This window comes from Scyliorhinus torazame, chromosome 3 (assembly GCF_047496885.1).
Source record: "Scyliorhinus torazame isolate Kashiwa2021f chromosome 3, sScyTor2.1, whole genome shotgun sequence".
In the NCBI taxonomy this organism is placed as follows: Eukaryota; Metazoa; Chordata; class Chondrichthyes; order Carcharhiniformes; family Scyliorhinidae; genus Scyliorhinus; species Scyliorhinus torazame.
Window position 1 is genome coordinate 135,507,562 of NC_092709.1, and position 27,632 is coordinate 135,535,193.

A 27,632-nucleotide genomic window follows, 5' to 3' on the forward strand; every position below is an offset into this window, starting at 1 on the left:
AGCCGAGTCCGAAAGAGACAGAGAGGAGCAGCAGCCAGCAAGCGGCAGAGTGAGCCCCGCTCCACACACACACACACACATCCGGGAGAGCTCCTCTCAGCCCCTACCTGCAGCCGCCCGGAACAGTCTAAGCCTCAACAACACAATCTTGGAACTTTTCGAAAAGCAACATTTCTTTCTTTTCTGAAGACAATCTATTTCAAGACTAGTGTTTTTCTCAGCTTTTGTTTTTGTTTTTTGTAAGAAGATGGGCAGAATCCACACGTTGCTGCTGGTGTGTGTCGGATGGAGCTCTTTCACTCTGGGCTTCTCGGATCTGCTGAAAGACCATTTGCACGGGCTGAGGAGGATTGCTGGCTCGGGGGACTCTGCTCCCCCTCGCAAGGGAAGCCCCATCTCCACAGACTCAGACCTGCTGCAGGACACGCTGTCGGAGCACATGCGGATGCTTTATGACAAGTACAATAAAGCAGGCTACCAGTTGAAGGATGGCAATACGGTCCGCAGTTACAAAGCTAGTTTGGGTGAGTATAGAGTGGTGGATGGGATAATGTAATGAGGGAAGGCTTTGCTTTACTGGGGAACACAACGTGAAACAGCATGTCTGTGACTTTATAGGAGAACGTCCTTCTCTGCGGAGTTCCTGGGATTTTTAACCTGATTTTATTCATTACTCAGGAAATCCAAAGAGTGGTTGTAACCTTGGAGTTTACAGAGTGTATCCACTCTATAAATGAGTGAGTGCAAACTCTTGATACAATTCTATCCAGTCCTAACAATAAGAGTTCCGCTGCCTACTAAGGCTGATAAACATGTGTAAGAAACATAATTTCAGTGTAACTATTGGGTGACACTTTTAACATTGCTACTGTCCCTGTTCACCCGCTCGTTTTGAGTCAGGCACATCAAACTGCTCGGTATTTGTCGAAACGCTCATATAGCGATTAATGTTCTCTGGACCAGGACAGACTGATTCCTAATTAAAGTCCAAAATAGTTACCAATTCATTTTCAATAATGATGTGGCAAACAGATGGGTAATGCCTTTTATAAACTCAATGTTGCATTATTACCAATGGCCAGCTTAACTGGCGTGTCCAGAATGGGCGAAAACAGCGTTCAGTGGTGGAGTGCGGGCTTCATTGCATTTTCCTAGTTTTGTTTCCCCAGCTGTGCTAAAGGTGATGACTGGTGTTGGGCTATGATTCAGTGAGCTGTGACAGCCGTTCAGTGCCTCAATCGAGCTCCTTGCTCATTGCCTGCTGGTGCCTCACCCTGAACTGTGTTTTGTTAGTGGTGGTTTGATATTGCCTTTCACTCTCAGGGGCAGGGCGAGAGGACAGGTCCCAGGTCTACCTCAGCCAGAACGGGAATCAAGCCCGCACCATTCTGATCCGACAGGCTAGCCAGAGCCAACCGGCCCCCTTCTCAGTCAAACATCTATTCTTAACATGAGCGAGGACATGTGAGTGTTGATGGCTGTTTGCCTGTGTGACTATCCCTGCCCTGGACAAAAGTGTTCGTTTCCAGTATTTATATCTGCATTTGCTGCAGCAGTAGCTGCACACCAGTTCGAGGTAAGACTTCTGGCCAAGTCGTGTCCTCTCACTAGCCCAGGGATACTGGGGGACATTGGAGTATCATCATTGCTTTCTTGGCTAATATTGGGTGATTCAACAATGGAAACTGGGTCTTTCTTGGTCTGTATGCTCAGTATCACGTCCTGTCTAATGTTTTATTCAATGATCCTTTGAGAGTGGCACATTAACCTTCTCTTTTTTACGTTTTGTGTCATGGAGAGTGTTTTTAGGACCTGGCTTGACGTTAAAGGATTTCAGTGAAATGCTTAAGCTTCATTTTCCTACTTTGTGATGTCACCTGAGATGCTTAGTTGGATTGAAATTCTGGGATGTCTGGGAGAGCATTATGGTTATAAAGCTGTAATCTAATCAAAGATGTCAATAGAATCATAAACCACGAGAGCAAAGCTCAAGCAGTTTATAAGTAGTTGAATCTCAAGGTTAGATTAGAGTCTTGAAGTCACAGCGAGACTCTGCTTGTGAAGGAAAGAGGCAGTTCTGTTTTTGGATGGTTTACGCCAGTTGCCCTTGCAACCATACCGAATGCCTATCTTCAGAACCACATCTGATCTTCAAGCATGTCCTCCAGCAGCTGAAGTTGAAAAAAAGAGTGCTTCCAGTTCTTTTTCTTTTTAGTCCACTTTAGAAGAATTTTAGATACTCAAAAAATGTTTGCAACATAAATTGTGCTATTTCTCAATATTGGCTATTAATTGTACTGAATAAATTATAAGAACATATTGGTGTTGTGAAAACGTTTGAAACAAAGCTGTGTATAAATTGGATCATAGAAATATACAGGGCCAGAAAATATAATTACAATGTACCTGGCTCCTCAGATTATTCTGTGGTTTGTCTAGGATCCTGTCAGATTGATAAAATAATGGGTTGAGTCCTATGACACTGTACAACTATTCAAACACAAGATCAAACAATGAACATTTACAAAACAACAGATTGTGTTTGTACTATAGATTATCGTTAATTGCGATTGCTATCCCCACCATCTGCAAAGTGAATTTGTTCCTTACCACATGCTTTTAAGTTATTACAATTTTAGAGTTGTTTCTCATTTCTATGCAAAATGGGGGGAAAAAGACAACCATTCTTGCTAATGTGAGTCCTTATTCTTTCTTCTTTTTCTGTTAAGGGTATGCATAGGCATTCCTATTCCTATTAACATTAACTCTGTACATCATATATCTGCCCCAGGAACAAATTACCCATGTGCCTTCCTAATCAAGAAATAGTATTTGATGATCTAAAAAGATAAGAGGCAACAACACTTTAAACACTGTCCTTTTCTTTTTGTTCTGTCACTCTATGCTTATATTAATGGGCAAAGCTATTGGCCAATGCATTGAGTGCAACAGTAGCCTATGCCTTGGATAAGTGGTGGTTAATACTTTTGTTAGTGAGCTCTTTTACTGTTTGTCAAATGCTGTTTTCAGTTAAGTATTTAGTTACGTAAATTTTCTTTTTATCCTTTGATTTTTTTTCAAGGTATCACATCCTAAGAATTTTAAATGATCAGAAATGTAACTGTTCAGGCAACAATAAAAAAAACTAATTGAGTTTAAGTGTTGCTATTTCCCCCAAGCATATACAAGTTTGACAATTTCACCCAATCTTATTCTTATTGTGTTTTATTTAATTGGAATTAGGAAATATGAACAGAAATTAGGGGCATAGATAAAGTAGCCAGGAAGAAACCTTTCCTCGTAGAGGGAGAGATCGATGACCAGGGGGCATAGTTTAAGGTAAGGGGCAGGAGGTTTAGAGGGGATGTGAGGAAAACCTTTTCACCCAGAGGGTGGTGGGCGTCTGAAACCCGCTGCCTGAAATGGTGGTGAAGGCGGAGACCCTCACAATGTTCAAGAAGTATTTAGATGTGCACTTGCAATCCCAGGGCATACAAGGTTATGGGCCAAGTGCTGGAAAATGGGATTGGAATAGTGAGTTGACTGGCGCAGTCACGATGGGCTGAAGGGCATTTTCTGGGTAACATGACTCTAAATAGTCTATATATGTCTGGATATTGTGGAGTTAATATGCAACATTGATGTAATTCTTTGATTTAGGTTCAACGAAAACCATCTCTTCTGAATGTTGATTTTTCTTTGCCTTTTATGGAGGGGATTTACAAAGAACTGACTCATTTAGATACCTTTGCAGCAGTGATTCCATAACACCATAAATCATGTTCTGCATCATTTAACCAGCTTTTGTGATTTAATCATTTCACAACTTCAACTTTAACCAACAGGTCAAAGAGAACTTCACCTCAGTGCAACCAAGAAGTCACCTAATGTAACACAACCTTTTGTTATCCAAACTCCTGCCACTGACTTTTGCATGGGAAATAATCGCCCATGAAATGAAATGAAATGAATGAAAATCGCTTATTGTCACAAGTAGGCTTCAAATGAAGTTACTGTGAAAAGCCCCTAGTCGCCACATTCCGGCGCCTGTTCGGGGGGGGGCTGGTACGGGAATTGAACCCTGCTGCTGGCCTGCCTTAGTCTGCTTTCAAAGCCAGCGATTTAGCTCTGCTAAACCAGCCCCAAGTAATGATATGGCATTAATAAGAATATGTTTCATTTGTGAATGTCCTTCATTCACACATTCCATTTGATCTACAAAATCTGAAATGTTCAAGCAGCTAAGCTTCCTCAATATTTTGCCAGTCTTCACATCTCTGTTCAGAACACTACCAAAAGTGGTTTAAAGTGTATCGTTCGTTTGCAAATGTTAAATTGATTTTAATGGGGAAAGAGCTCCCCCTGCTGTCAGTGTCTAAGTCCGACAGCTTCTCACAAACCTTTATCCTCAAATTATGGACACAGCCCTGTTTTATCCCCACGGGAAGAGCAGAGATAAAATTGCCTAGAATAAAACCTGGACGTGGTAGGAATGCCTATGCATAACCTTAAAAGAATAAGGACTCACATCAGCAAGAACGTGTATAACTCATAGGTGCATACCAATGGGCTTTGGTGTACTTGGGTGTAGTAACTACGGGCACGATTCTCCCCGTACGGGAGAATTGCCGTTCCGATGCCGGCGGCGATTCTCCGAGGAGCTTTTGGCGTGGTGCCGGGAACAGGCCGCTGTCTGCGGCTGGGCCGCCGATTCTCCGGTTTGATGGGCCGAGCGGCTGCGCGGAAACGGCAGAGTCCCGCCGGCGCAGTTCACACCTGCTCGCAGCCGACAAGAACTTTGCGCGTAGGGTGGGGGGGCAGCCTGTGGGGCGGGGAAAAGTGCTCCTTCACTGGGGGGGGGGGTTCCGATGGGGTCTGGCCCACGATCGGGGCCCACCGATCTCCAGGCCGGCCTTTCCAGCCCCGGCCCTATTTTATTACGCGGCCGGCCCCTGAACCCCCACGCCATGTTGTGCCGGGGCCGGCGCGTTGAGGAAGTCCCCCGCGCATGTGCAGATTGGCGAGGCACAACTGCGCTTGTGTGGGTTGGCACGGCGCCCTGGAAGGGAGGCTGGAGTGGCGCGAACCGCTCCAGTGGGGGCCGGAATCGGTACTGCCCGTGCCCATTTTGCGCCATCGTGAAACGTGACGGAGTTCACGACGGCGCGAACACTCTCTCCATTTCAGAGAATCGCGCCCTATGTTTATACTTCACACGTTGCCTGAGTGATATGGAGATGATGACATTATAAAACTTGAGTTGAATTATGTATCATAAATCTGAAAGATAATGAACAGTCTGCAGTGAACCTCAACAGTAATGCAGTGGCCAGGGTTTCACAAGGCGAGGGGGTGTTTGCGGGGGGGAGGGGGGCTGCCAGCGTGCCACATTGAGAGGGCTTCTCACCATAGCCCCTCTGTCAGGTTATTTTTACCGCGGCGCCCAGGGGCAGCCAGTTTACACAATAATAGAGCCAATTGATGGCCTTTTTCCTTGGGCAGGCAGAAGGGCTCCTGCCATATGGGGATGCCGCCAGCTGCATGGAGGCAGCCTCCAAAGGGGCTTCCTGGGGTCTGACCTTGGTCAGCCTCTGTGGGTTAGCCCTCCTGTCACCCAGGGCTCAGCTGCCTAGCCCCAGCACAGCATCATTTGTCTTAGCTGCCTCTCGCCCCGTTCCCCTTGCAGCCTCAGCAGTGAACCTCTCAGCCCAGTGACAGAGGCTGCAAGGTCCCTGCCCCTCTGGATGGACTGGCAGCGAAGAGAGGCAGCACGCTGCTCTCTATTGGATGCAAGCCTGGCGTTGGCCTCTAAATTAGCATAACCACCACTGCCCTGCTCCACACCCATGCGGGCTTGGGACATCCCAAGTAGGACATCCCTACTAACTTGATAGAGTTTTTACTAACTTGATAGAGTTTTTCGAGGAGGTCACTAAGATGATTGATGCAGGTAGGGCAGTGGATGTTGTCTATATGGACTTCAGTAAGGCCTTTGACAAGGTCCCTCATGGTAGACTAGTACAAAAGGTGAAGTCACACGGGATCAGGGGTGAGCTGGCAAGGTGGATACAGAACTGGCTAGGCCATAGAAGGCAGAGAGTAGCAATGGAAGGATGCTTTTCTCATTGGAGGGCTGTGACCAGTGGTGTTCCACAGGGATCAGTGCTGGGACCTTTGCTCTTTGTAGTGTATATAAATGATTTGGAGGAAAATGTAACTGGTCTGATTAGTAAGTTTGCAGATGACACAAAGGTTGGTGGAATTGCGGATAGCGATGAGGACTGTCGGAGGATACAGCAGGATTTAGATTGTTTGGAGACTTGGGCAGAGAGATGGCAGATGGAGTTTAATCCGGACAAATGTGAGGTAATGCATTTTGGAAGGTCTAATGCAGGCAGGGAATATACAGTGAATGGTAGAACCCTCAAGAGTATTGAAAGTCAAAGAGATCTAGGAGTACAGGTACACAGGTCATTGAAAGGGGCAACACAGGTGGAGAAGGTAGTCAAGAAGGCATACGGCATGCTTGCCTTCATTGGCCGGGGCATTGAGTATAAGAATTGGCAAGTCATGTTGCAGCTGTATAGAACCTTAGTTAGGCCACACTTGGAGTATAGTGTTCAATTCTGGTCGCCACACTACCAGAAGGATGTGGAGGCTTTAGAGAGGGTGCAGAAGAGATTTACCAGAATGTTGCCTGGTATGGAGGGCATTAGCTATGAGGAGCGGTTGAATAAACTCGGTTTGTTCTCACTGGAACGAAGGAGGTTGAGGGGAGACCTGATAGAGGTATACAAAATTATGAGGGGCATAGACAGAGTGGATAGTCAGAGGCTTTTCCCCAGGGTAGAGGGGTCAATTACCAGGGGGCATAGGTTTAAGGTGAGAGGGGCAAGGTTTAGAGTAGATGTACGAGGCAAGTTTTTTACGCAGAGGGTAGTGGGTGCCTGGAACTCGCTACCGGAGGAGGTGGTGGAAGCAGGGACGATAGTGACATTTAAGGGGCATCTTGACAAATACATGAGTAGGATGGGAATAGAGGGATACGCACCCAGGAAGTGTAGAAGATTTTAGTTTAGTCGGGCAGCATGGTCGGCATGGGCTTGGAGGGCCGAAGGGCCTGTTCCTGTGCTGTACATTTCTTTGTTCTTTGTATCCCAGCAATGTAAGTAAACAGCAAGCTGAACCTTTCAGTTATAAACTCACGCAATTGCCAGAAATTTATAATTCTGTATTTAACCAGCAAAAGCGATGTTTTTCTTTTCTTACTATAATACATCAAATATGATATGGATGACATGAAAGTAATAGTTACATCGAACTGAGTGGTATACATGTGGTTGGCTCCTGATGATCTATTGGACAATAAATACTGCAGTGTCTGTTGTATATATATCCCAAGAACTATAATGCTTGAAAAAGAGGAATTTTTAAGGATGTGGGAAGGAAGGAGAGTAAGGTTAGACTAAGTGAGAGGAAAAGGTAAGGTTTAGCTCAGTTGGCTGGTTTGTGATGCAGAGTGAGGCTAACAGTGTGGATTCAATTCCTGTACCAGGGTCTGAGGATTAAAGCATGTGTGTACATTATTCATGAAGATCCCACCTTCTCAACCTCGCCCCTTGTCTGAGGTGTGGTGATCCTCAGGTTAAATCATCACCAGTCAGCTGTCCCCCTCAAAGGAGAAAGCAGCCATGGTCACCTGAGACTGTGACAACTTTACAACATTAAACAGTTATCAGCAATCTACATGATTGTGATTATAGCAGCATTGCCAATGTAGCGAACAATTAAAGCAGATTTCCAACCCGTGTCAGAAAAACAAGAACTGTTTTGATATTCTGTATCATCCCAAGTCTGCACAGAAGTTTCACATTCCACTTCTGTTTGTGGAACTCTATCCGAGATAGTGTCATCACCTGCCTTGTAGGCAGAAGTTCAAACAGTGTGACCTATCACTTGTTGAACTAGAATTGCCCAGGCAGGCCATTAGGTATCTCCAGAGGTGGATTTACAGTTCATGGGGCCCCGTGCTCACCTTCATTTATGCCCACTCCCCCATCCACATGCCCCCCCGACCCCACCCACCCTCACCTCACAGAATACAACGGCAGAAGCCACCTAAAATACACAAATTGATCATTGCTTTTTAACTTGTAAAACACGCCTGTATGAATAATTGTTGAATCGAAATCCAAACTTACCTCTTGCCAGAATGACGGTAATAATGATCAATAGGTGTGAGTTTTGAGGCAAACAAACATGGAACTTGCTGATGAGCAACGAGATGGAAAAATCAACCGATGGCATCAATGCAGCACAAGATAGTGCAGGTCAGAATGAGCCAGTCCAGTGCAGGAGCAAATATCAACAAGATGCAAGGTACATACGCTGTCATTCAATATATTTCAGAGTCTCATTCCTTTTAAATATTAACTTCCATGCTGCCTCTCACAAAATCAAAGACATGATTGCCATAAATTTACATGGGTGGAGTGTCCAGTGAGTCCAAGTCCAATATCAGTGGCTTTGTCTGTAGGATTCCAATCTTTGTCCTGGAAACATTCTAAGGCCGGTCCTGAGAGTGATGGTGGTTAGAACTATCAGCATGTGACTCTCTGCAGCCATTATATCAAAGCAGCAATGGCCCATTTTTAAAAACAGAATTTAACCAAGAGAATATGGAAGAGGGACAGATTTTTAAGATTTTCATACATCATCCCTTGTTGCCAAGGCAATATAGATAGTTTTTTATGTATTGTTTTCTTTACAAAATCAACAATTACATCATCATAGCTAAAATCTTGTAAAACTTGCCAAATGTTCCTGACTCATCGTATTTCACAAATAATTATTTTCGATACAGGGAAAGAACATTCACTGGAAGTATTTGTAACAGGTATTGTCAAAAAATATTTTCATATAATGGTTTCCATGTTTGGGAAGGTTGCCTGAGTCTGTACAAATCAGCTATATTCGCAAAGCACAGAGCTTAATATTATCGATTAAATGAATGAATTGTTTCACTTTATCTTTAAAAATATTTGTGTCTATGTCAGAGTGTCAATGTAGACTCGATGGGCCGAATGGCCTCCTTCTGCACTGTAGGGATTTTATCCTCCCAGTAGAATTCACTTAATTTCTTACTGCAGTTATTTTAGCATTTTCATCCAAACTTCTGTCAAAAAGCATGCAAAATAACAGTTTTCTTCAGAGATTCATTTCTACTCTGCAATTGCACTATTATTTTGTCACAAATAATAGTGGCAGTCTCAACGATGCAATGGGATTTTCACAGTGACTTCTTGCAGTGTTAATGTAAGCCTACTTGTGACACTAATAAAGATTATTGTTATTATTAATTAAGTCATTGTATGTTTGGTGCATTAAAATGTTGGTCTTCCCTGAGCCACAATATTGATATCTTTTCAAATGCTCTTTGAGAAGATCATCAAATTCTCTGTGATATTCAAGGCAGGCTAAAACATTACCTTTTCGATTTAACACGAATGACTCATCATGTGCTGTGAGAGGTAGTCTCAAGGAAGACAGCAATTTGACTGCGGCAACAATGCGTCTCAACACTTACGAACACTCCTCCAATACGAACACTCCTTTTCAAACAGAGCCAATAACAGAGAATCAATTTTCGCAGATAATTTACATCTTTGAATTAACTCACACATAGCTTTAATATGAGCTTTGGAAGTTTAATGATCAGCAATATCTCTTCCAACATTTCTCCAGTTAGAGTATCCATCAACAAATGCTTTTTTCCTTTACTAGGGTCAGGGAATAATTTGCCAACATAACAGTAGACTATTAAAACTTAAAAGGTTTCTGGAAAACAAAATCAACCAATTTTTGGTTTCCTTCACCCCATTTCTCTTCCCCCTCATAAAATGGGACTTATGAAAATTTCTAACCTGCTTTCGGCCTCCAACCTCAAACTCTTTTCTCAAATTTTCCATATCATTTATGTCATCTGGTTTATTTAGTACAGAATATTCTAGCATACCCAGTGGAACAGATTTTGGCCATGAGGCTGTATATTCAGGCTTGGCTTCTTCCCTCACTTCAGAGGCCCCTTAAAAGGGGCTGGTTTAGCACAGTGGGCTAAACAGCTGACTTGAAATGAAGAACAAGGCAGCAGCGCGGGTTCAATTCCCGTACCGGCCTACCCGAACAGGCGCCGGAATGTGGTGACTAGGGGCTTTTCACAGTAACTTCATTGAAGCCTACTTGTGACAATAAGCGATTATTATTATTATCATTGTTATTATTATTAAAAATCATCAATATCTTGTAGTTCCATTGTCATTCCAGAGTCCACTTCTTGTTCAGCCTTTTCAGGCAATAGAACAAAGAACAAAGAAATGTACAGCACAGGAACAGTCCCTTCGGCCCTCCAAGCCCGTGCCGACCATGCTGCCCGACTAAACTACAATCTTCTACACTTCCTGGGTCCGTATCCCTCTATCCCCATCCTATTCATGTATTTGTCAAGATGCCCCTTAAATGTCACTATCGTCCCTGCTTCCACCACCTCCTCCGGTAGCGAGTTCCAGGCACCCACTACCCTCTGAGTAAAAAACTTGCCTCGTACATCTACTCTAAACCTTGCCCCTCTCACCTTAAACCTATGCCCCCTAGTAATTGACCCCTCTACCCCGGGGAAAAGCGTGGTATCTCTGGAAATTGGCAATCTCAATGTGGTATCTCTGGAAATTGGCAAGTCTATGTCATCAGATAATTCACCCATACTTTTGGATGAGGTTGAATGTGCAGTTTGTGCACCGTTCAATACTTCAAACTCTTTAAAGTAAAATGACAAATTGTCTTTTTGCCTAGCTTCGTCCTCTTGCATCACCTACAGATTTCTGTGCTTTTGACAGTATCTCCTGAAATGAAAATGAAAATTGCTTATTGTCACAAGTAGGCTTCAATGAAGTTACTGTGAAAAGCCCCTAGTCGCCACATTCAGGCACCTGTTCGGGGAGGCTGGTACGGGAATAGAATTTTAGGCAGTTAATGAAGCGTCTGACAGAGCATGTGTTTGTACAGTCATTCCCATGTTCTTTTCAGGTTCATTTTGGATTGGATTGGATTTGTTTATTGTCACGTGTACCGAGGTACAGTGAAAAGTATTTTTCTGCGCGCAGCTCAACAGATCATTAAGTACATGAGAAGAAAAGGGAATAAAAGAAAATACATAATAGGGCAACACAACATATACAATGTAACTACATAAGCACTGGCATCGGGTGAAGCATACAGGGTGTAGTATTAATGAGGTCAGTCCATAAGAGGGTCATTTAGGAGTCTGGTGGCAGTGGGGAAGAAGCTGTTTTTGAGTCTGTTTGTGCGTGTTCTCAGACTTCTGTATCTCCTGCCCGATGGAAGAAGTTGGAAGAGTGAGTAAGCCAGGTGGGAGGGATCTTTGATTATGCTGCCCGCTTTCCCCAGGCAGCGGGAGGTGTAGATTGAGTCAATGGATGGGCGGCAGGTTCGTGTGATGGACTGGGCGGTGTTCACGACTCTCTGAAGTTTATTGCGGTCCTGGGCCGAGCAGTTGCCATACCAGGCTGTGATGCAGCCTGATAGGATGCTTTCTATGGTGCATCTGTAAAAGTTGGTGAGGGTTAATATGGACATGCCGAATTTCCTTAGTTTCCTGAGGAAGTATAGGCGCTGTTGTGCTTTCTTGGTGGTAGCGTTGATGTGGGTGGACCAGGACAGATTTTTGGAGATGTGCACCCTTAGGAATTTGAAACTGCTAACCATCTCCACCTCGGCCCCGTTGATGCTGACAGGGGTGTGTACAGTACTTTGCTTCCTGAAGTCAATTACCAGCTCTTTAGTTTTGCTGGCATTGAGGGAGAGATTGTTGTCGCTGCACCACTCCACTAGATTCTCTATCTCCCTCCTGTATTCGGACTCATCGTTATTCGAGATCCGGCCCACTATGGTCGTATCGTCAGCAAACTTGTAGATGGAGTTGGAACCAAGTTTTGCCACGCAGTCGTGGGTGTACAGGGAGTAGAGTAGGGGGCTAAATACACAGCCTTGCGGGGCGCCGGTGTTGAGGACTATTGTGGAGGAGGTGTTGTTGTTCATTCTTACTGATTGTTGTCTGTTGGTCAGAAAATCGAGGATCCCGTTTCAGAGTGGGGAGCCAGGTCCTAGGTTTTGGAGCTTTGATATGCGCTTGGCTGGGATTATGGTGTTGAAGGCGGAGCTGTAGTCAATAAATAGGAGTCTGATGTAGGAGTCCTTGTTGTCGAGATGCTCTAGGGATACGTGTAGGGCCAGGGAAATGGTGTCTGATGCGGACCGGTTGCAGCGGTATGCAAATTGCAGTGGACCAAGGCATTCTGGGAGTATGGAGGTGATGCGCTTCATGATCAAACTCTCGAAGCACATCATTACGACTGGAGTCAGGGCCACTGGTCGGTAGTCATTGAGGCACGTTGCCTGGTTCTTCTTTGGTACTGGTATGATGGTGGTCTTCTTGAAGCAGGTGGGGAACTCGGAGTGGAGTAGGGACAGGTTAAAGATGTCCGCGAATACCTCTGCCAGCTGGTCCGCGCAGGCTCTGAGTGCACGACCAGGGATCCCATCCGGGCCCGTTGCCTTCCGAGGGTTCACTTTCAGGAAGGCCAATCTGACTTCGGAAGCTGTGATGGTAGGTATGGGTGAATTATGGGCTGCTGGGGCACTCGACAGCGGATTGTTGGTTACCTGCTCGAACCGAGCATAGAATGCATTGAGTTCATCGGGGAGTGGTGCGCTGCTGCCAGTGATACTGTTCGGCTTCGCTTTGTAGCCCTTTAAGTTGTTTAGTCCTTGCCACAACCGCCGAGAGTCTGTCTGTGACTCTAGCTTGGTTTGATATTCTCTCTTGGCATCTCTGATGGCTTTGCGGAGGTCGTACCTGGATTTCTTGTATAGGTCAGGGTCGTCTGCCTTGAACGCCTCAGATCTGTCCTTCGGTAGGGAGTCAACCTCGCGATTGAACCATGGTTTCCGGTTGGGGGACGCACGTACTGCTTTCTTTGGCACGCAGTCGTCCACACATTTGCTGATGAAGTCTGTGATGGTGGTGGCATACTCATTTAAGTTGGTCGCTGAGTTCTTAAATATGGACCAGTCCACTGTCTCTAAGCAGTCACGTAAGAGCTCTTCTGTCTCCTCGGACCAGCACTGCACAACCTCCTTAGCTGGATTTTCCCGCTTGAGTTTCTGCTTGTATGCCGGGAGAAGGAGCACCGTCTTATGGTCTGATTTCCCAAAGTGCAGCCGGGGGATGGAACGGTAGGCGCCCTTGATTTTTGAGTAGCAGTGGTCAAGAGTGTTGTCGCCCCTGGTGCGACAGGAGATGTGCTGGTGGAATTTTGGCAGTACACTTTTGAGGTTGGCCTTGTTGAAGTCTCCGGCCACGATGAACAAGGCCTCCGGGTGTTCTGTTTCGTAGTTGTTTATTACTGTGTATAGTTAGTCCGGCGCCTTCCTCACTACTGCCTGGGGTGGGATGTAGACCGCTGTGATAATGGCTGAAGTGAACTCACGTGGAAGATAATATGGGCGGCACTTCACGGTCAGGTATTCCAGGTCTGGGGAGCAGTAGGTCGCCAGAGTCGCCACATCCAAGCACCAGGAGGAGTTGATGAGGAGGCAAACCCCTCCACCCTTCGCTTTGCCTGATGATGCCGTGCGGTCCGCCCGGTAAATTGAGAAGCCTTCAGGTTGTATGGCACAGTCCGGTGAGGCGGGGTGAGCCATGTCTCTGTGAAACAGAGCACACAGCAGTCTCTTACTTCCCTCTGAGAGGTAAGTCTGGCGTTAAGTTCATCCAGCTTGTTTTCGATTGCTTGGACGCTTGCCAGGAGTATGCTGGGAGAGGGGTCTTGAAACCGCGTTGCTTCAGTCTAACCTGCAGACCGCCACGTTTCCCTCGCTTCCTCGGTCTGTGGCGGCTGCTGGATGATCCTGGGATTCGATGGCAGATGTCAGCTCTTGTGGAAAGCAGGTGGTTGCGTCTGGCGGGGTCCAGGGCGCTGGCGGGGACCAGGGCGCTGTTTATGTATCTGGGGTCGCGTCTGACAGGGTCCCGGGCGCTGGTTGAGGTAGAGGGGTTGCTAGGGGGACATGTTTGCGATCCGGATGGGTCCCGGCGTTCTGCGGGCGCAGGAATACCTTGCAGCGCGTTTGGTCTTCAAAATTTGGATTCATCTTTTAACTATGAAGCTGGATTTGAAACAACCCTCACTCTACTTTCCTCTTGCCCATCCCCTCACAAACTCTCTCTCTGTGTACCTCCCAACCCCATCACAAATTATCCCTCTCTCCATAATGCAAACCGGCCCTCACACACACTCCACACACCTTGCTTATCTGGGTCTTCAAGGCAACCTGCTTCACTCATCGTGGTCACGTGCCTCTCCCTCACCCTGAGGTAACTTCACACACCTGTTGCTGGCCTGGGCCTGCTCCTCTGCCCGACGGTTGGCCTCGAGACTTGATTCGGGTCATTGCACTTCATGCGCCTGTTGGTGGCCTGGATGCGCTGGGGCCTGTGCCCGGCTCAAACGTGTCCACCTCGCCTACTTAGCTCCTCGTGGCTTGATTCCCAAACTTCAGCAGCTTCTCACTCTCCCCTCGTCATTGTCTCATGTGCCTCACGTTAACCGTTGGTTACCAGTTTTCCCGCTCTTTCAGACTCACCAATCAGAGTCTAATTTCGCTCCACATAGGCTAATAAATTAGCCTTTCAGCAAATGCAGAGTAATCAGCCTCTGATTAGATGTCCAGTGCACCGTCCCGGCATGGGCCGCACCTATTGGTTGGAGCCCTGTGTCTAGGCACAGTATGTTTCATTGTAAATCCGCCTCGGGGTATCTCTGAATTATTGTTGATACCACTGCAAATACATTCGTTTGTACCCTGCACTCAGTCCTCCCTGTGTGATGAAGCAAACTACACAGTACAATTTCTGTGGCATGGAATCACGCTAGATAAAGGCATGAGTTGCAGAATCTGCCCTGTAATGAACTATACTTCTGATCCCCAACACTGGGAACGCACCTTGCAAAATCACACCTCATATTTCATGACCAACACCAAAGTAATCTAAATGAAATGAAAAATTAAAATTGCTTATTGTCACAAGTAGGCTTCAAATGAAGTTACTGTGAAAAGCCCCTAGTCGCCACATTCCGGCACCTGTTCGGGGATGCTGGTACGGGAAATGAGCCATGCTGCTGGCCTGCCTTGGTCTGCTTTCAAAGCCAGCGATTTAGCCCTGTGCTAAACCAGCCCCTAAATTCAGCTTGTTGACAACTATGGTAAATGTCCAGTATCCAGAGCTTAAATTACAAGGAACGTTCATGATAAAATCTTGAGCAAGGCCGTTTATTTGGGAAAGGAAATGAGCTGGATAGGGAATTTAAGATGTTTTTTCGATTTGAAAGAGCACAGCACTACTGCCTCACAGTGCCAGGGACCCGGGTTCAATTTTGACCTTGGGTGACTGTCTGTGTGGAGTTTGCACTTTCTCCCCATATCTGCGTGGGTTTCCTCCGGAGGCTCCAGTTTCCTCCCTTGATGATGTAAGGTTAATTATTTTCCTGTGGGTTTACAAAATTGATTTCAACTATGCTGTAGTACAGTGCTAGTCTCTGAACCAACAGTTACTATGCCACATAGCCAGCCTATATTTTGTCAATGTGTATGGGATGTTGTATGCATGAATGCATGAAAATGCATAAAAATCCAATTGTTTGCATATATTCTGGCCTAATTACATCATATAGAGGGTAGATGGAATGTAAATTGGGACAGACCATGCATCTGTAGGGGGGCACAGTGGCACAGTGGTTAGCACTGCTGCCTCACAGTGCCAGGGACCTGGGTTCAATTCCGATATCGGGTGACTATCTGTGTGCAATTTGTACTTTCTCCCTGTGTCTGCGTGGGTTTCCTCCAGGTGCTCCGGTTTCCTACCACAACCTAAATATGTGCAGGTTAGGCGGATTGGCCATGCTAAATTGCATTTTAGTGTCCAAAAGGTTCGGTGGGGTAACAGGGAGAGTGTGGAGATGTGGGCTTAAGTAGGATGCTCTTTCCATGGGCTGGTGCAGACTTAATGGGCCAAATAGCCTCCTTCTGCACTGTGGAGATTCTATGATTCCATTTTATGTTCTGTAAGAGTTTATACCAGATACTGAGGTGTTGATGTCAGCAAAAGAGATGGGATGATTGCAATAATTTTATCTATCGAATTCCCACAAATTCCACTTTAGTTGTTCACAACATAATATATATCTGCTTTAATACTTGACAACATCTGATCTGGCAGAGATAGGCCCCACTACAACTTAAATTATTGTCGTACTCAGGAGCGAGGGAAACCAGCTTTTGGAAATGAGTAACTTTGTTCAATACTCCTGCAGTTTTAAGATGGCCACCTCACTCGTTAGTGACATGGAAAAGCTCTACAGTCACTTTCCTCTCCCGTTAGATTAACACCACAGCTCAAATGGTGCACGGTGCTCGACCAATTTATGCAAATATCTGGGACCCCAGAAAGCAGGGCAGGATAGCAATTCCAGCAGCTCAGATTCCCATTTGTTGTGGCAGCAGACTAGGACACACAGTTTTCCAGGATCCTTCGGCTACTTTGAAGAGTTTATCAAAATAGAATGTATGACTACATCATATTGATCTCTAAACTTTCAAGTGATTCATTGTCAATGAGATATTCCTGACAGGTGTGATGAAATGCTGTAAACATCTAACTAACAAAGCTTTTGCAACTAAGAATCTTTTTTTCCCTGTCTGCGCACGAGATGAGACAGAAACCCGTACTGCAATTGAAAAACAGCAGTGACTTTCACTTTGATTATAAATGACTCTGAGATTCATTTTTTATCTTAAGTTCTACATGTTGCAGCATTCCACAAGCACTTTATATGTCTTCTTTTACGAAAGCCAATTTGCCTTATCCTAGTCTTAACGCATTTCTGTTCAAGCAACATGCAACTTTATTACAGGGCAAATATATCTCTAGTTTAATTAATCATTGTTGGTAACTGCCTGTTCAACACCCAACTGAATTTGAATTCAATCGCAGTGCCATTAGTTAATTGTTAATAACTCAACAGCACCATCTTGTGTCATGTGAAACAAAATGCAGCTTCTCAGTTTTGAAAGCTTTTTCAGTTTGATGTTTGCGGCACTTCATTACATCTTTCAGAAGGAAGAATGAAGCATGTTACCAGGAGACCTTACTGTTCTCGGTTAAATACTTTCTTGGGATTCTTAACAATCACCTGAATCAGATCAGATCGACAGAATCTCAGTTTAACATTTCACCTGAAGAATGTGTTTTACTGGAATGTATACTCTGGGGTCTTGAGGATAACAGTTTGTATGTGTTGCACAACGGGTGTAATGATGACAAGATTAGCAGCGGGAGGGCCTGTACCCAGTCGTTGTGGACATTCCAGCCACTGCTGTGTTCTTCAGGCCCAGCCTTTGGGCTGCCGCCTAAAACAGGAGTGAGACCCTTCGTATATGTTGTTGAAAGGCCTGAGGCCCATAAGCACTGCTCTGTAAAATTGGTCTCCATTCACCCAAGAGAGACCTTGTAGCCAAAGCAGCAGTCATCACCAACAGATAGCATAGATTATGGCCAGTAAGTTGACCCGGTGTATAAAACAACCTGATATTTTGGTGCCGAAAACCAGGCTTTTGCATACAGTGAGTCTGTAAGTTGACACCCTTATCAACTATGAAGTATTATACTTGCATTAGTAACCAGTCTCGATTTTTCACCTCCGAAATGCACGTCTCACATATACTGTAAGTTGGTGCATGGGACCAAGCAGGCAATTCGGGCTGTCTTGTGAAGATGATGCATGGGAGCTTAAAGTGCAGTCCGTGCATGGCATGGGGAGTGAGGGATAAAAATAGGTCCTCCAGAGAAAAGAATGAAGGCGGGATTCTCTGTCCCACCAGCCCTGGGGCTGGATTCTCCAAAAATGGGGCTCTGTCCCCAAGCCAGCATAGAAACGCTGGCATTTCACTCTTGACTTTCCTCAGAAAAATCTACAGCTATTGATCTACCTTGCAGGGGCTGACAGGGCCATGGAGTGCTTCTCGCAGCTTCAGCTGCAGAAACGGGCCCCCACACTTGCGGCCGTGAGTCCGTGCATGTGCACGGCGGCCTGCAGCGGAAGACTCGAACCACGGATCGATTGCAGGTGCAAGATGTAGGACCCCCCAAGGTGGCATGCGCCCGCGGATCCTAGCCGCCCGAGCGCTGCCCTGGCTGCCCATGAGGCACCCCCGGTATTTGATCCCCCGCCCCCCCCCCACTTTGATCTCCCCTGCCTGGCCAATGGAACACCCGAGGTTCCCGACGGCCAATACGTGGTTAGAACCCCGCCGTCGGGAACTCGGCCAGTTTTGCGCGGAGAAGCGCGGGGGTTGGCCACTGTCAATGGCCCCCTAGCCGCACCACGTAAATCGTGCCTGAGCGATTGCCCGGGGACTGGAGAATTGAGGGAGTGGCATTGGTTACGATTTCGGCATCAAAGGCCAAAGCCGGCGCAAATCAGACGGGCATCGCGCCGGCAAAAAGGTGCGGAAGTCTCTGCATCTTTGGCGGCCTAGCCCCAACATTGAGGGGCTAGGCCGACGCCGGAGGGATTTCCGCCCCGCCAGCTGGCGGAAATGGCGTTTGTTGCCCCGCCAGCTGGCGCGGAAATGCGGCGCATGCGCGGGAGCGTCAGCGGCCGCTGTCAGTTTCCCGCGCATGCGCAGTGGGGAGAGTCACTTCCGCCTCCGCCATGGTGGAGACCGTGGCGGAGGCGGAAGGGAAAGAGTGCCCCCACGGCACAGGCCCGCCCGCGGATCGGTGGGCCCCGATCGCGGGCCAGGCCACCGTGGGGGCACCCCCCGGGGTCAGATCGCCCCGCGCCCCCCCCCCAGGACCCCGGAGCCCGCCCACGCCGCCTGGTCCCGCCGGTAAATACCAGGTTTGATTTACGCCAGCGGGACAGGCAATTCCTGGGCGGGACTTCGGCCCATCCGGGCCGGAGAATCCAGCGGGGGGTCCCGCCAACCGGCGCGGCCGGATTCCCGCCCCCGCCCAATCTCCGGGAGCGGAGACTTCGGCGGGGGCGGGGGCGGGATTCACGGCGGCCAATGGCCATTCTCCAACCCGGCGGGGGGGTCGGAGAATGACGCCCCTAAACAGGGACCGGCCACTGGCCTGATCTGGAGAAACATGTATTGGAGCAGGTGCTCAAAAGTCATCAAAATGGTTATATCAACATCACAAATGCACTGCATATATACCACTTAAATGAGCCAAATGAAACCCTGAGCCCAGCAAAGATTTCAGACCAACAATTAGTTGGTGTACATGCTTTAGGGAATGGAGCAGTCCAGTTTTGCAACAGAAGACCAAAATAGCTCATGGACTACCAAATGCTAAAATTACCAGTCGGCAGCGGTTCATATAGGTAGCAGTGAAAACATGAGTACCCATTAAGTCACATTGGCAACATGGAGGAAGCACGCATGATAAACCCTGCAGCCAAACTGTCGAGTGGAAAGGTTCGAAAGTTCTGGTGAAAATGACAGGCCATGAGAATACAAGATTCACAGTGGTACTGACCTGCCTGGCCAATGGAACAAAATTAAAGCTTCTGATAATTTTCAAATGTAAAAGAAATGTTGATCAAATTCCCTGCAGGAGTGTGTGCATATTCATGACAATGGTTTGATGGATGAGGATGGAGTAAAGTTATGAATTAATAATGCATGGAATAGGTCCTCATAAAGAATGCAGATTATTAGTATCAGTATGGGACATGTTCAAATCCCATATAATCTGATGAGATCAAGAGGTAGCTGAGAAAAAATCGCACCACATTACATTTATACCAGGGGAGTTAATGTCTGCAGTCCAATCTTTGTATGCATGTCTTAAGAAGCCATTCAAAGATCATGTTCACGTTGAATAGAGTACAAAGAACAAAGAACAAAGAAATGTACAGCACAGGAACAAGCCCTTCGGCCCTCCAAGCCCGTGCCGACCATACTGCCCAACTAAACTACAATCTTCTACACTTCCTGGGTCCGTATCCTTCTATTCCCATCCTATTCATATATTTGTCAAGATGCCCCTTAAATGTCCCTATCATCCCTGCTTCCACTACCTCCTCCGGTAGTGAGTTCCAGGCACCCACTACCCTCTGCGTAAAAAACTTGCCTCGTACATCTACTCTAAACTTTGCCCCTCTCACCTTAAACCTATGCCCCCTAGTAATTGACCTCTCTACCCTGGGGAAAAGCCTCTGACTATCCACTCTGTCTATGCCCCTCATAATTTTGTATACCTCTATCAGGTCGCCCCTCAACCTCCTAGGTGGATAGTTGACAGAAATAAGATTTTCACAATGAGTGGAAATATGCATGCTGCCCTGCTTGATGCTCTGTGTGGATTCCTGATCAGATCATGGGATGCTATTAGTGCACAAACTGTCATCAGATCATTCAAACAATGCAGCATATCTCACTGAATTAATGGAGAGGAAGATGACCTGATCCAGAGATGGATCCTGACCATGATGCCATAGCCAAAGTGACTCAGAATCAATTTGATGAACTCTTTGTGTCGGATGTTGAAGACAATGTCTGAAATTTTCCGGCCGTTTCCGCCAGCAGGATCTTCTGGTCCTGCCAACGATGGCCCTGCCATGGGTTACCCAGCGGCGAAGGGTGCGAACAACGGAAAACCCATTAAGCTCTAGCCAATGGCAGACTGCATCCACTGCCACAAAACACGCCCAAGAAGTGGGGGGGGGGAGGGGGGGGAGAGGAGGAGTTTGACAGTTTTAAAACACTTCGATTGTGGTTAAAGCTATATTTATAATTAATTCAATAGACTGTGCCACATTAAGTTAATATGAATTACCAGTGTTATGTTTTCTTCAAGTTTCAAAATGGTGACACCTGCACCAGCATTTCACATTGTAGAGTCGGTGTGTAAGTCGGCTCCAATGTTTGGAAGGAGGCTTCAAACATTGACCTGTATACCGTGATGTATGGGAAGTTTGAATTAAAAATATTTTAAATGTTGTCATTAAACCATGGTGAGCAGGACTGGTCCCACAACTCTCCAGTATTCTGATTGTCCTCTCTTGTGGTCCACTCCATCCCCTCCTCACCTGCATGTGGATTTACCTTCAGGCCACTGCTGATGAGACAAGTCCGATATTAATTTCGTTCAAATGGGCGAAGCTGCCTCTGAACATGCAATTGATATAAGGCCTCATGTTTGGTTGTCCGTTGTGGCCATATTGCCAAAGAATGTCTAAAGCCCGGCTTCAGCCTTTAGCATTCTGACATAGAGGCAATAAATGTGACTGGCTATAAAGACATTCATTGGATGGACAAGATCTAGGGCTTGATTGACAGCAAAATCTTCATAACAGTTGTAGCTTATCTCTTCTCTGCATGTTTAACACTGCTAACTAGTTTAAGCTGCTACAGTGAGTAGTGGCACCCCAATGCCATGTTTGGAACCCTGACCAGCCGTGTGCAGTGAATAGATCTCACTGTTCAAATGTATTACTTCAGAAAACTACAACACTTCAAAACAATCATAACTTGTTTTGGAACTTGAATTAATAATGCCTCATCATAATGTCAAAAAAGTGCTTGAAATCTTCACCTACCAACAGATTTCTGTCCACCAATATACTTGGGTGGAATAACATTTATTAAGTATTCCAGTCCAGACATGACATGACATAAAGGAATCTGATAAGAAGTGTTCAGTTAACTGTATCACTAATGATGTAATGCTGCAATATTACTCTGTGCAAGCTTTGATACTACTGGCTATTTGATCTGTTATTGTTTTGTATTTATTATAGGGTGGATTGGAGACAAGCAGCTGCATATTTTTAATCTGACATCTCTGACAAAATCCGAAGACATTTTGTCTGCCACGTTGCATTATTATACAGCTGATCTCGTTAACAACAGCAATATTTGCCCCTACTCAAAGGGCTGCAGGCGTCATTTACACAGAAAACAAGTCAACATTGACCTTTCGATCTGGGTTTTTGCCACTGCTGACAACAACACCACAATTCTGGGTCACTATGTAATAACTACGTCCACTTTTTATCGAGACTTTCTCTCTTGGCAGTGGAAAGACATCACACGAGTGGTTAACAACGTGAAGTCAGATGATGACCTTTTGATTGGAATTGAGATCATGCCTTCTGGTCCAATCTTATGGAAACAGTTGCTTTCAAACCGTTCGCCCTACATTTTGGTGTATGCGAATGATTCTGCAATTTCAGAATTGGACACTGTGGTGAGCACCCTTCAAAGGCACCGGGGATCATTTGTCACCAAAGTGCAGGGCTTTGGAATCAATGCCGCAAACAGGACATTCGAAGTAAGAAAGAAACGATCGGCTAACTTGCTCATGCCCTTGCACAACAATGAGTTACCTGGTGCAGAGTACCAGTACAATGAGGCTAGTGCATGGGAGACCAGAAGGCCGTACAAAAAGCTGCATCCTCGGCCAGCGGACAGGCAGAGAAAGGCAAAGCAGAGAAAGAGCAATAGACAGAAATCACAGACTCTTCAGTATGATGAGCAAACATTGAGGAAGGCAAGACGGAGACAGTGGAATGAACCCAGAAATTGTGCTCGTCGTTACCTGAAAGTGGATTTTGCAGACATTGGATGGAGTGAATGGATAATCTCCCCCAAGTCTTTTGATGCATATTATTGTGCAGGTGCCTGCCAGTTCCCAATGCTAAAGGTGGGTACTCATTTTTTACACTCAAATTTTTTCTTTCTTTCTTATGGTCCCCAGGCCATGTGAACTATCCCGCTGACTATCCCGCGCATGCGTCGCCCGGTGAAGTCCTTTTGGCGCCGGCTGGCGTGGCGCCAAAGGCCTTTCCCGCCAGCCGGCGGAGCGGAAACCGCTCTGGCGTGGGCCTAGCCCCTCAAGGTGAGGGCCTGGCCCCTTAAGGTGCGGAGAATTCTGCACCTTTGGGGCGGCCCGACACCGGACTAATCCTCGCCGTTTTTGGCGCCGGGTAGCGGACATCGCTCCATTTGCGGAAAATCCCGCCCCTGAATCCTGAACCTGTAAAAGGATTTTGTTCAAAGGAATATGGAGTGGGCCATTCAATAGTTGGAGCCTGTTCCACCATTCAATTAGATCATGACTGATCCAAAATGTTGGGAATCAAGGAGTCAGTACACAATGCTTATTTTATTTAATAGATGTCAGCCTAGAAAAAAAGTGTTTGTGTAAAATCTTTTTCCCCTCTTCTTTTAGTCGCTGAGACCTTCAAACCATGCTACGATTCAGAGTATAGTGAGAGCAGTGGGCGTTGTTCCAGGGATTCCAGAGCCTTGCTGTGTACCTGAGAAAATGTCATCATTAAGCATCCTCTTTGTCGATGAAAACAAGAATATTGTCTTGAAGGTCTACCCAAACATGACAGTGGAGTCATGTGCATGCAGATAACCCCACTGGAGCATACACATTGATTCTGGGTTTGCACTGCTGACATCTTTGTTTTTTCTTTTTCATTCTGAATGACAAAAGGGAAGTCTTCCAACAAATGAAAACTGAATGGTGCCTTTAAATGAAAGGAAATGAAAGATAATTTATCGTTTTATTTACAAACCCATTCACCTGCGTCCAACACGCTGTTTTCTGAACCACAACAAGTCGAAGCAGTAGAGGTCTGTGTCTGGAATTCAGAATTCTGAGACAGAACTGCATTTATTGTAGATTTATTTTAAGTTCTTAAAGACTCATAATTATAAATTGCCATTGCACTTCAAAAGTAACTGTGTTTCATGGCTGTTTTATGACTTTTCCCCCCATCTTACACCCACATCCCATCCAATCAATCACAGAGTGTGATGAGCATTTTGTTTTAATCTTTGTATTTTATTGCAGTACTCAGAAATAATTAAATAATTTGAAATATAAAGCAGCTACATGAATCAATGCAAGTGCATTATTCGGAAACAATCAATTTCATAGAATCATAAAATTTACAGTGCAGAAAGAGGCCATTCGGCCCATCAAGTCTGCACTGACCCTCTTAAAGAACACCCTACCTAGGCCCATGGCCCACCCTATCCCCGTAACCCAATCTAACCTTCTTGGACACTAAGGAGCAATTTAGCCTTCCACCTAACTGGCCAATCCACATAACCTGCCCGTCTTTGGACTGTGCGAGGAAACCGGAGAACCCAGAGGAAACCCATGCAGACACGGGGTGAAGGTGCAAACTCCACACAGACAGTTACCCGAGGCTGTAATTGAACCGGTGACACTGGAGCTGTGAGGAAGCAGTGCTAACCACTGTGCCACCATGCTGCCCTTTACTTGCTAAAATACCTTACTACGACAGTACAACATGTTCAGTGCACAATATTTTATTTAATATTAATAAGCAACATTTTAAATGCAAACTGTGAAGATGTTGCATGATCTAAAACAGTCACTTCAAATAGGTAAGGGAACACAGTCTCTAGGATTATAGAATGTTTGCTGGAGCCGTTAAATAGAAGTCAGATATAGCTACAATAAACCAGCAGAGCTACAATGATTCATAAGCACCCATTCCAGTTTCAACTGGCCAAATGAGACAACTCTGTCAGGACTGTTGCAAGCACATCTTTGTTAGCCCCAGGTATCAAATTGGGGACAAGTAAATGTGTGACCAGCTAGTAAAAGACAAACAGATGTTACATTTCTCTGGCCTCCTGAATTGGCCTACTTACTACCAAATCAATAAAAAATATGAAGGGAGAGATGTGAGACTATAATTTCTAGAATACTTACTCTCCCCACTCACTGCTGTCGATGGCCTATTCAGTTCATAACAAAGTACGTTACAATAATGTAGTAAATCTAACTGGCTCCAAAATTAGTCAATTAACTGCTAGTCAAATCAAAACTGTTTAGCTCAATTTATGGTTCTATTTTTCGCTGTAACCTAGAGTTTTAATATGTTTTAAGAACGATTTATTTACAAATAAATCCCCTACAACTTAAGCCTTTAATCAGACTACACGGACTGGAGTAGGCTCAAAAAGGCAAAATCTGTCCTTCATTAAGTATGCTTAATATATGCTGCTTTTTTCGAGTAATATACTTATTGATGTTAAGTAAGTCATTTGTGAATATGTCATACCTATATATGTTATTAAAGAATAGAAAACATCTATTTTATCATTAAAATGAGATATTGAAGAAGAATTAAATGTGGTTTAACTTTCACATCTGATACAATTAATAGGCATTTGTCTATCAGCTATTATGCAGGTAAGCAGCACCATCGGTATCCGCAGGTTACCCCAGTAATGGTACTCAAACTTATCTTTCAGTAAGTACCACTTAAAAACCAGGTTACATTTCCATTTTCCAGATGTTAGAAGTCCCTAAAATGGGCTGTGCTTATTTTTTATTGCAAACTTTACAGTGAGCAGCACTGTACAACTTCTGTCACCTTTTGTTTTATTTTCACTGAGTTGGACTTAAACTTGGGCTCCAACTTTGCCTGAAACCACTGCCTTATATCATTCATTTCTTTACGCAAGGATAAATTTACGTGATAATGATCTCAAAAGTGTGAATTATTAGGATTTAATGAAACTTATTGCATTCCACTTGTCAGTCCAAATTTACAAATATTTGATGGGAGAAGTAAAGACACTTATCCAGGCCTTACCTGGAACTAATTTTCTTCAAGTAAAATGAATTGAAACACCAAGCAGGACTTCAGTCTCAATGGACTTGAGAGGTCTGGCCAGATCCTCTATATCCACCAAAAAAACAAGTGGAAACAACCAAAGTTGTTAACATTGACCCTTGAGCATGGTGTCTTACAATAGTAATATTTTAATGAGTATGCTTATAATCCAATAGAGGTATTCTATTTCTGTTTAGATAATGTATCATTTCCAATATTATTTTATGCTAACCATCCATATTGCCTGTTATGTGGGTTTACCCTCATGTTGATCCCAAAGATGAGTTCTAGATCAAGTGTCAACTGTTTTCACCACTTTATAACAGTAAAAAAACTTTATTTCTTTATATGAGTATGCAATAATCAGACATTTGTTAGAGGAAAATATTTTATAATCATTTCAGAAAAAGTAATCACACACGTAATTTTTCAATAATTTTTTAAAATTCAAATATATTTTCGCTATTTAAGTAGGTATGTATTTGAATGCATTGTGTAATTGTCATACTTGTTTTGTATATAGTTCTATATTAGAGTTGCTGCAAAAGTGGTCATGTTTATTAAATTGCCAAAATCAATTGCCAATTGAAAAACAAGTTAATTAAATTAATGTTTCCCATTTCTCGCCTTCAGATTTAAATAGTTGATACTCAGTTAAACTAGTGTGAGACAAATTGCATGCTTTTCTCTTTAAAAAAATTAATATATATATAGTATGTTGTATTACATAGACATCTGTGAAGAGGTTTGTGTATCATTCTGTTTTTCAAAACTTAAGCAAATTTGCCAACTTAAAAAAGCAACTCAATTTTAAAAAGTATAATTCTTCATTATTAAAAAGTGACAAATAATAATGTTAACTTTGGCCATCAGGCAGCAATATTTAAAGATTGACAAAATTAAATGGCTTTGTGTTGTTTAAAAGCATTTGTATGTCTATCAACATATATCACAATATATTTTCAATTTTCCTGTGATTTGGTTAGTGTATTACTTTGATTTAGCTCCAGCAGGTTTTTAAAAATTCAACATTTCATTAATTTGTAAAGAATTTCCTGCAAGCATTTAGTTGATATGTAATATTGTACAATATGTTTCAAAATACTACATATTTGTATATGGTAAGAAATCCTGTTGAAATGCCTTTTTAATTTATTTTATGTTTGGCTGCAGTTTACTTTCCCCTTTTTGCAGTTTCACCATTTGGTTGCAGTAATGTTTATTAAAGAGTAATAATATGAGCTTCAGTATCCTGAACACTACAAAGCATCTGAAATGAAACTGTGAAGGGCACTTGTCACTACTGATGTCTGAGCTTTCTTGTTTAATAGTGTTTTGCTGCATTAATGGATACCTTCCTTGCAATCTTTGGAAATGAATAAATTTAGTTAAGTAACAAAAAAAAAATCACCATTATCTCCTTGCTGTGTTTTATCAAAGCTGGCTCAGGTATGGTTTACAAAGCTTGCTTGTTTTCTTTCTCACTGTGGTTCTGTTCTGTTAGAGCTTTTTTTACATACAACTAGTTCTTATACCTTATTCCCTTCTTGTTTGTTTCTCTAATTGTTTTGAAAGGTAATTTCCCATCTCCTAATGTTCTTCCCTTCTGAAGGCACTGGGGTATAGTACAAAGGGCAGATGATAGTGAGTGCCAACAGGATAATATTATTGTCAAAATTGAGAGATCATTGCATATCAAGAACACTAGTTGAGTCACCCTTTCGTAACTATGTAGCCCCACCAATTGACCTGACTAAAATCAGCAAATTTACAACACAAGGGATTAAATTTGAACTTTCTTGATATGCATGACTC

At 44.5% G+C, this 27,632-nt stretch overlaps 1 protein-coding gene across 1 annotated transcript; it reads left to right on the forward strand.

Annotated features, from left to right (window-relative positions):
- bmp3 (bone morphogenetic protein 3) lies at positions 1-26,849 on the forward strand. The gene is made up of 3 exons (XM_072496241.1): positions 1-524; positions 21,948-22,852; positions 23,381-26,849. Exons 1-3 carry the CDS (start codon positions 248-250, stop codon positions 23,570-23,572), a joined length of 1,374 nt encoding a protein of 457 aa, XP_072352342.1. The 5' UTR covers positions 1-247; the 3' UTR covers positions 23,573-26,849.
- The last annotated feature ends 783 nt before the right edge of the window (positions 26,850-27,632 follow it).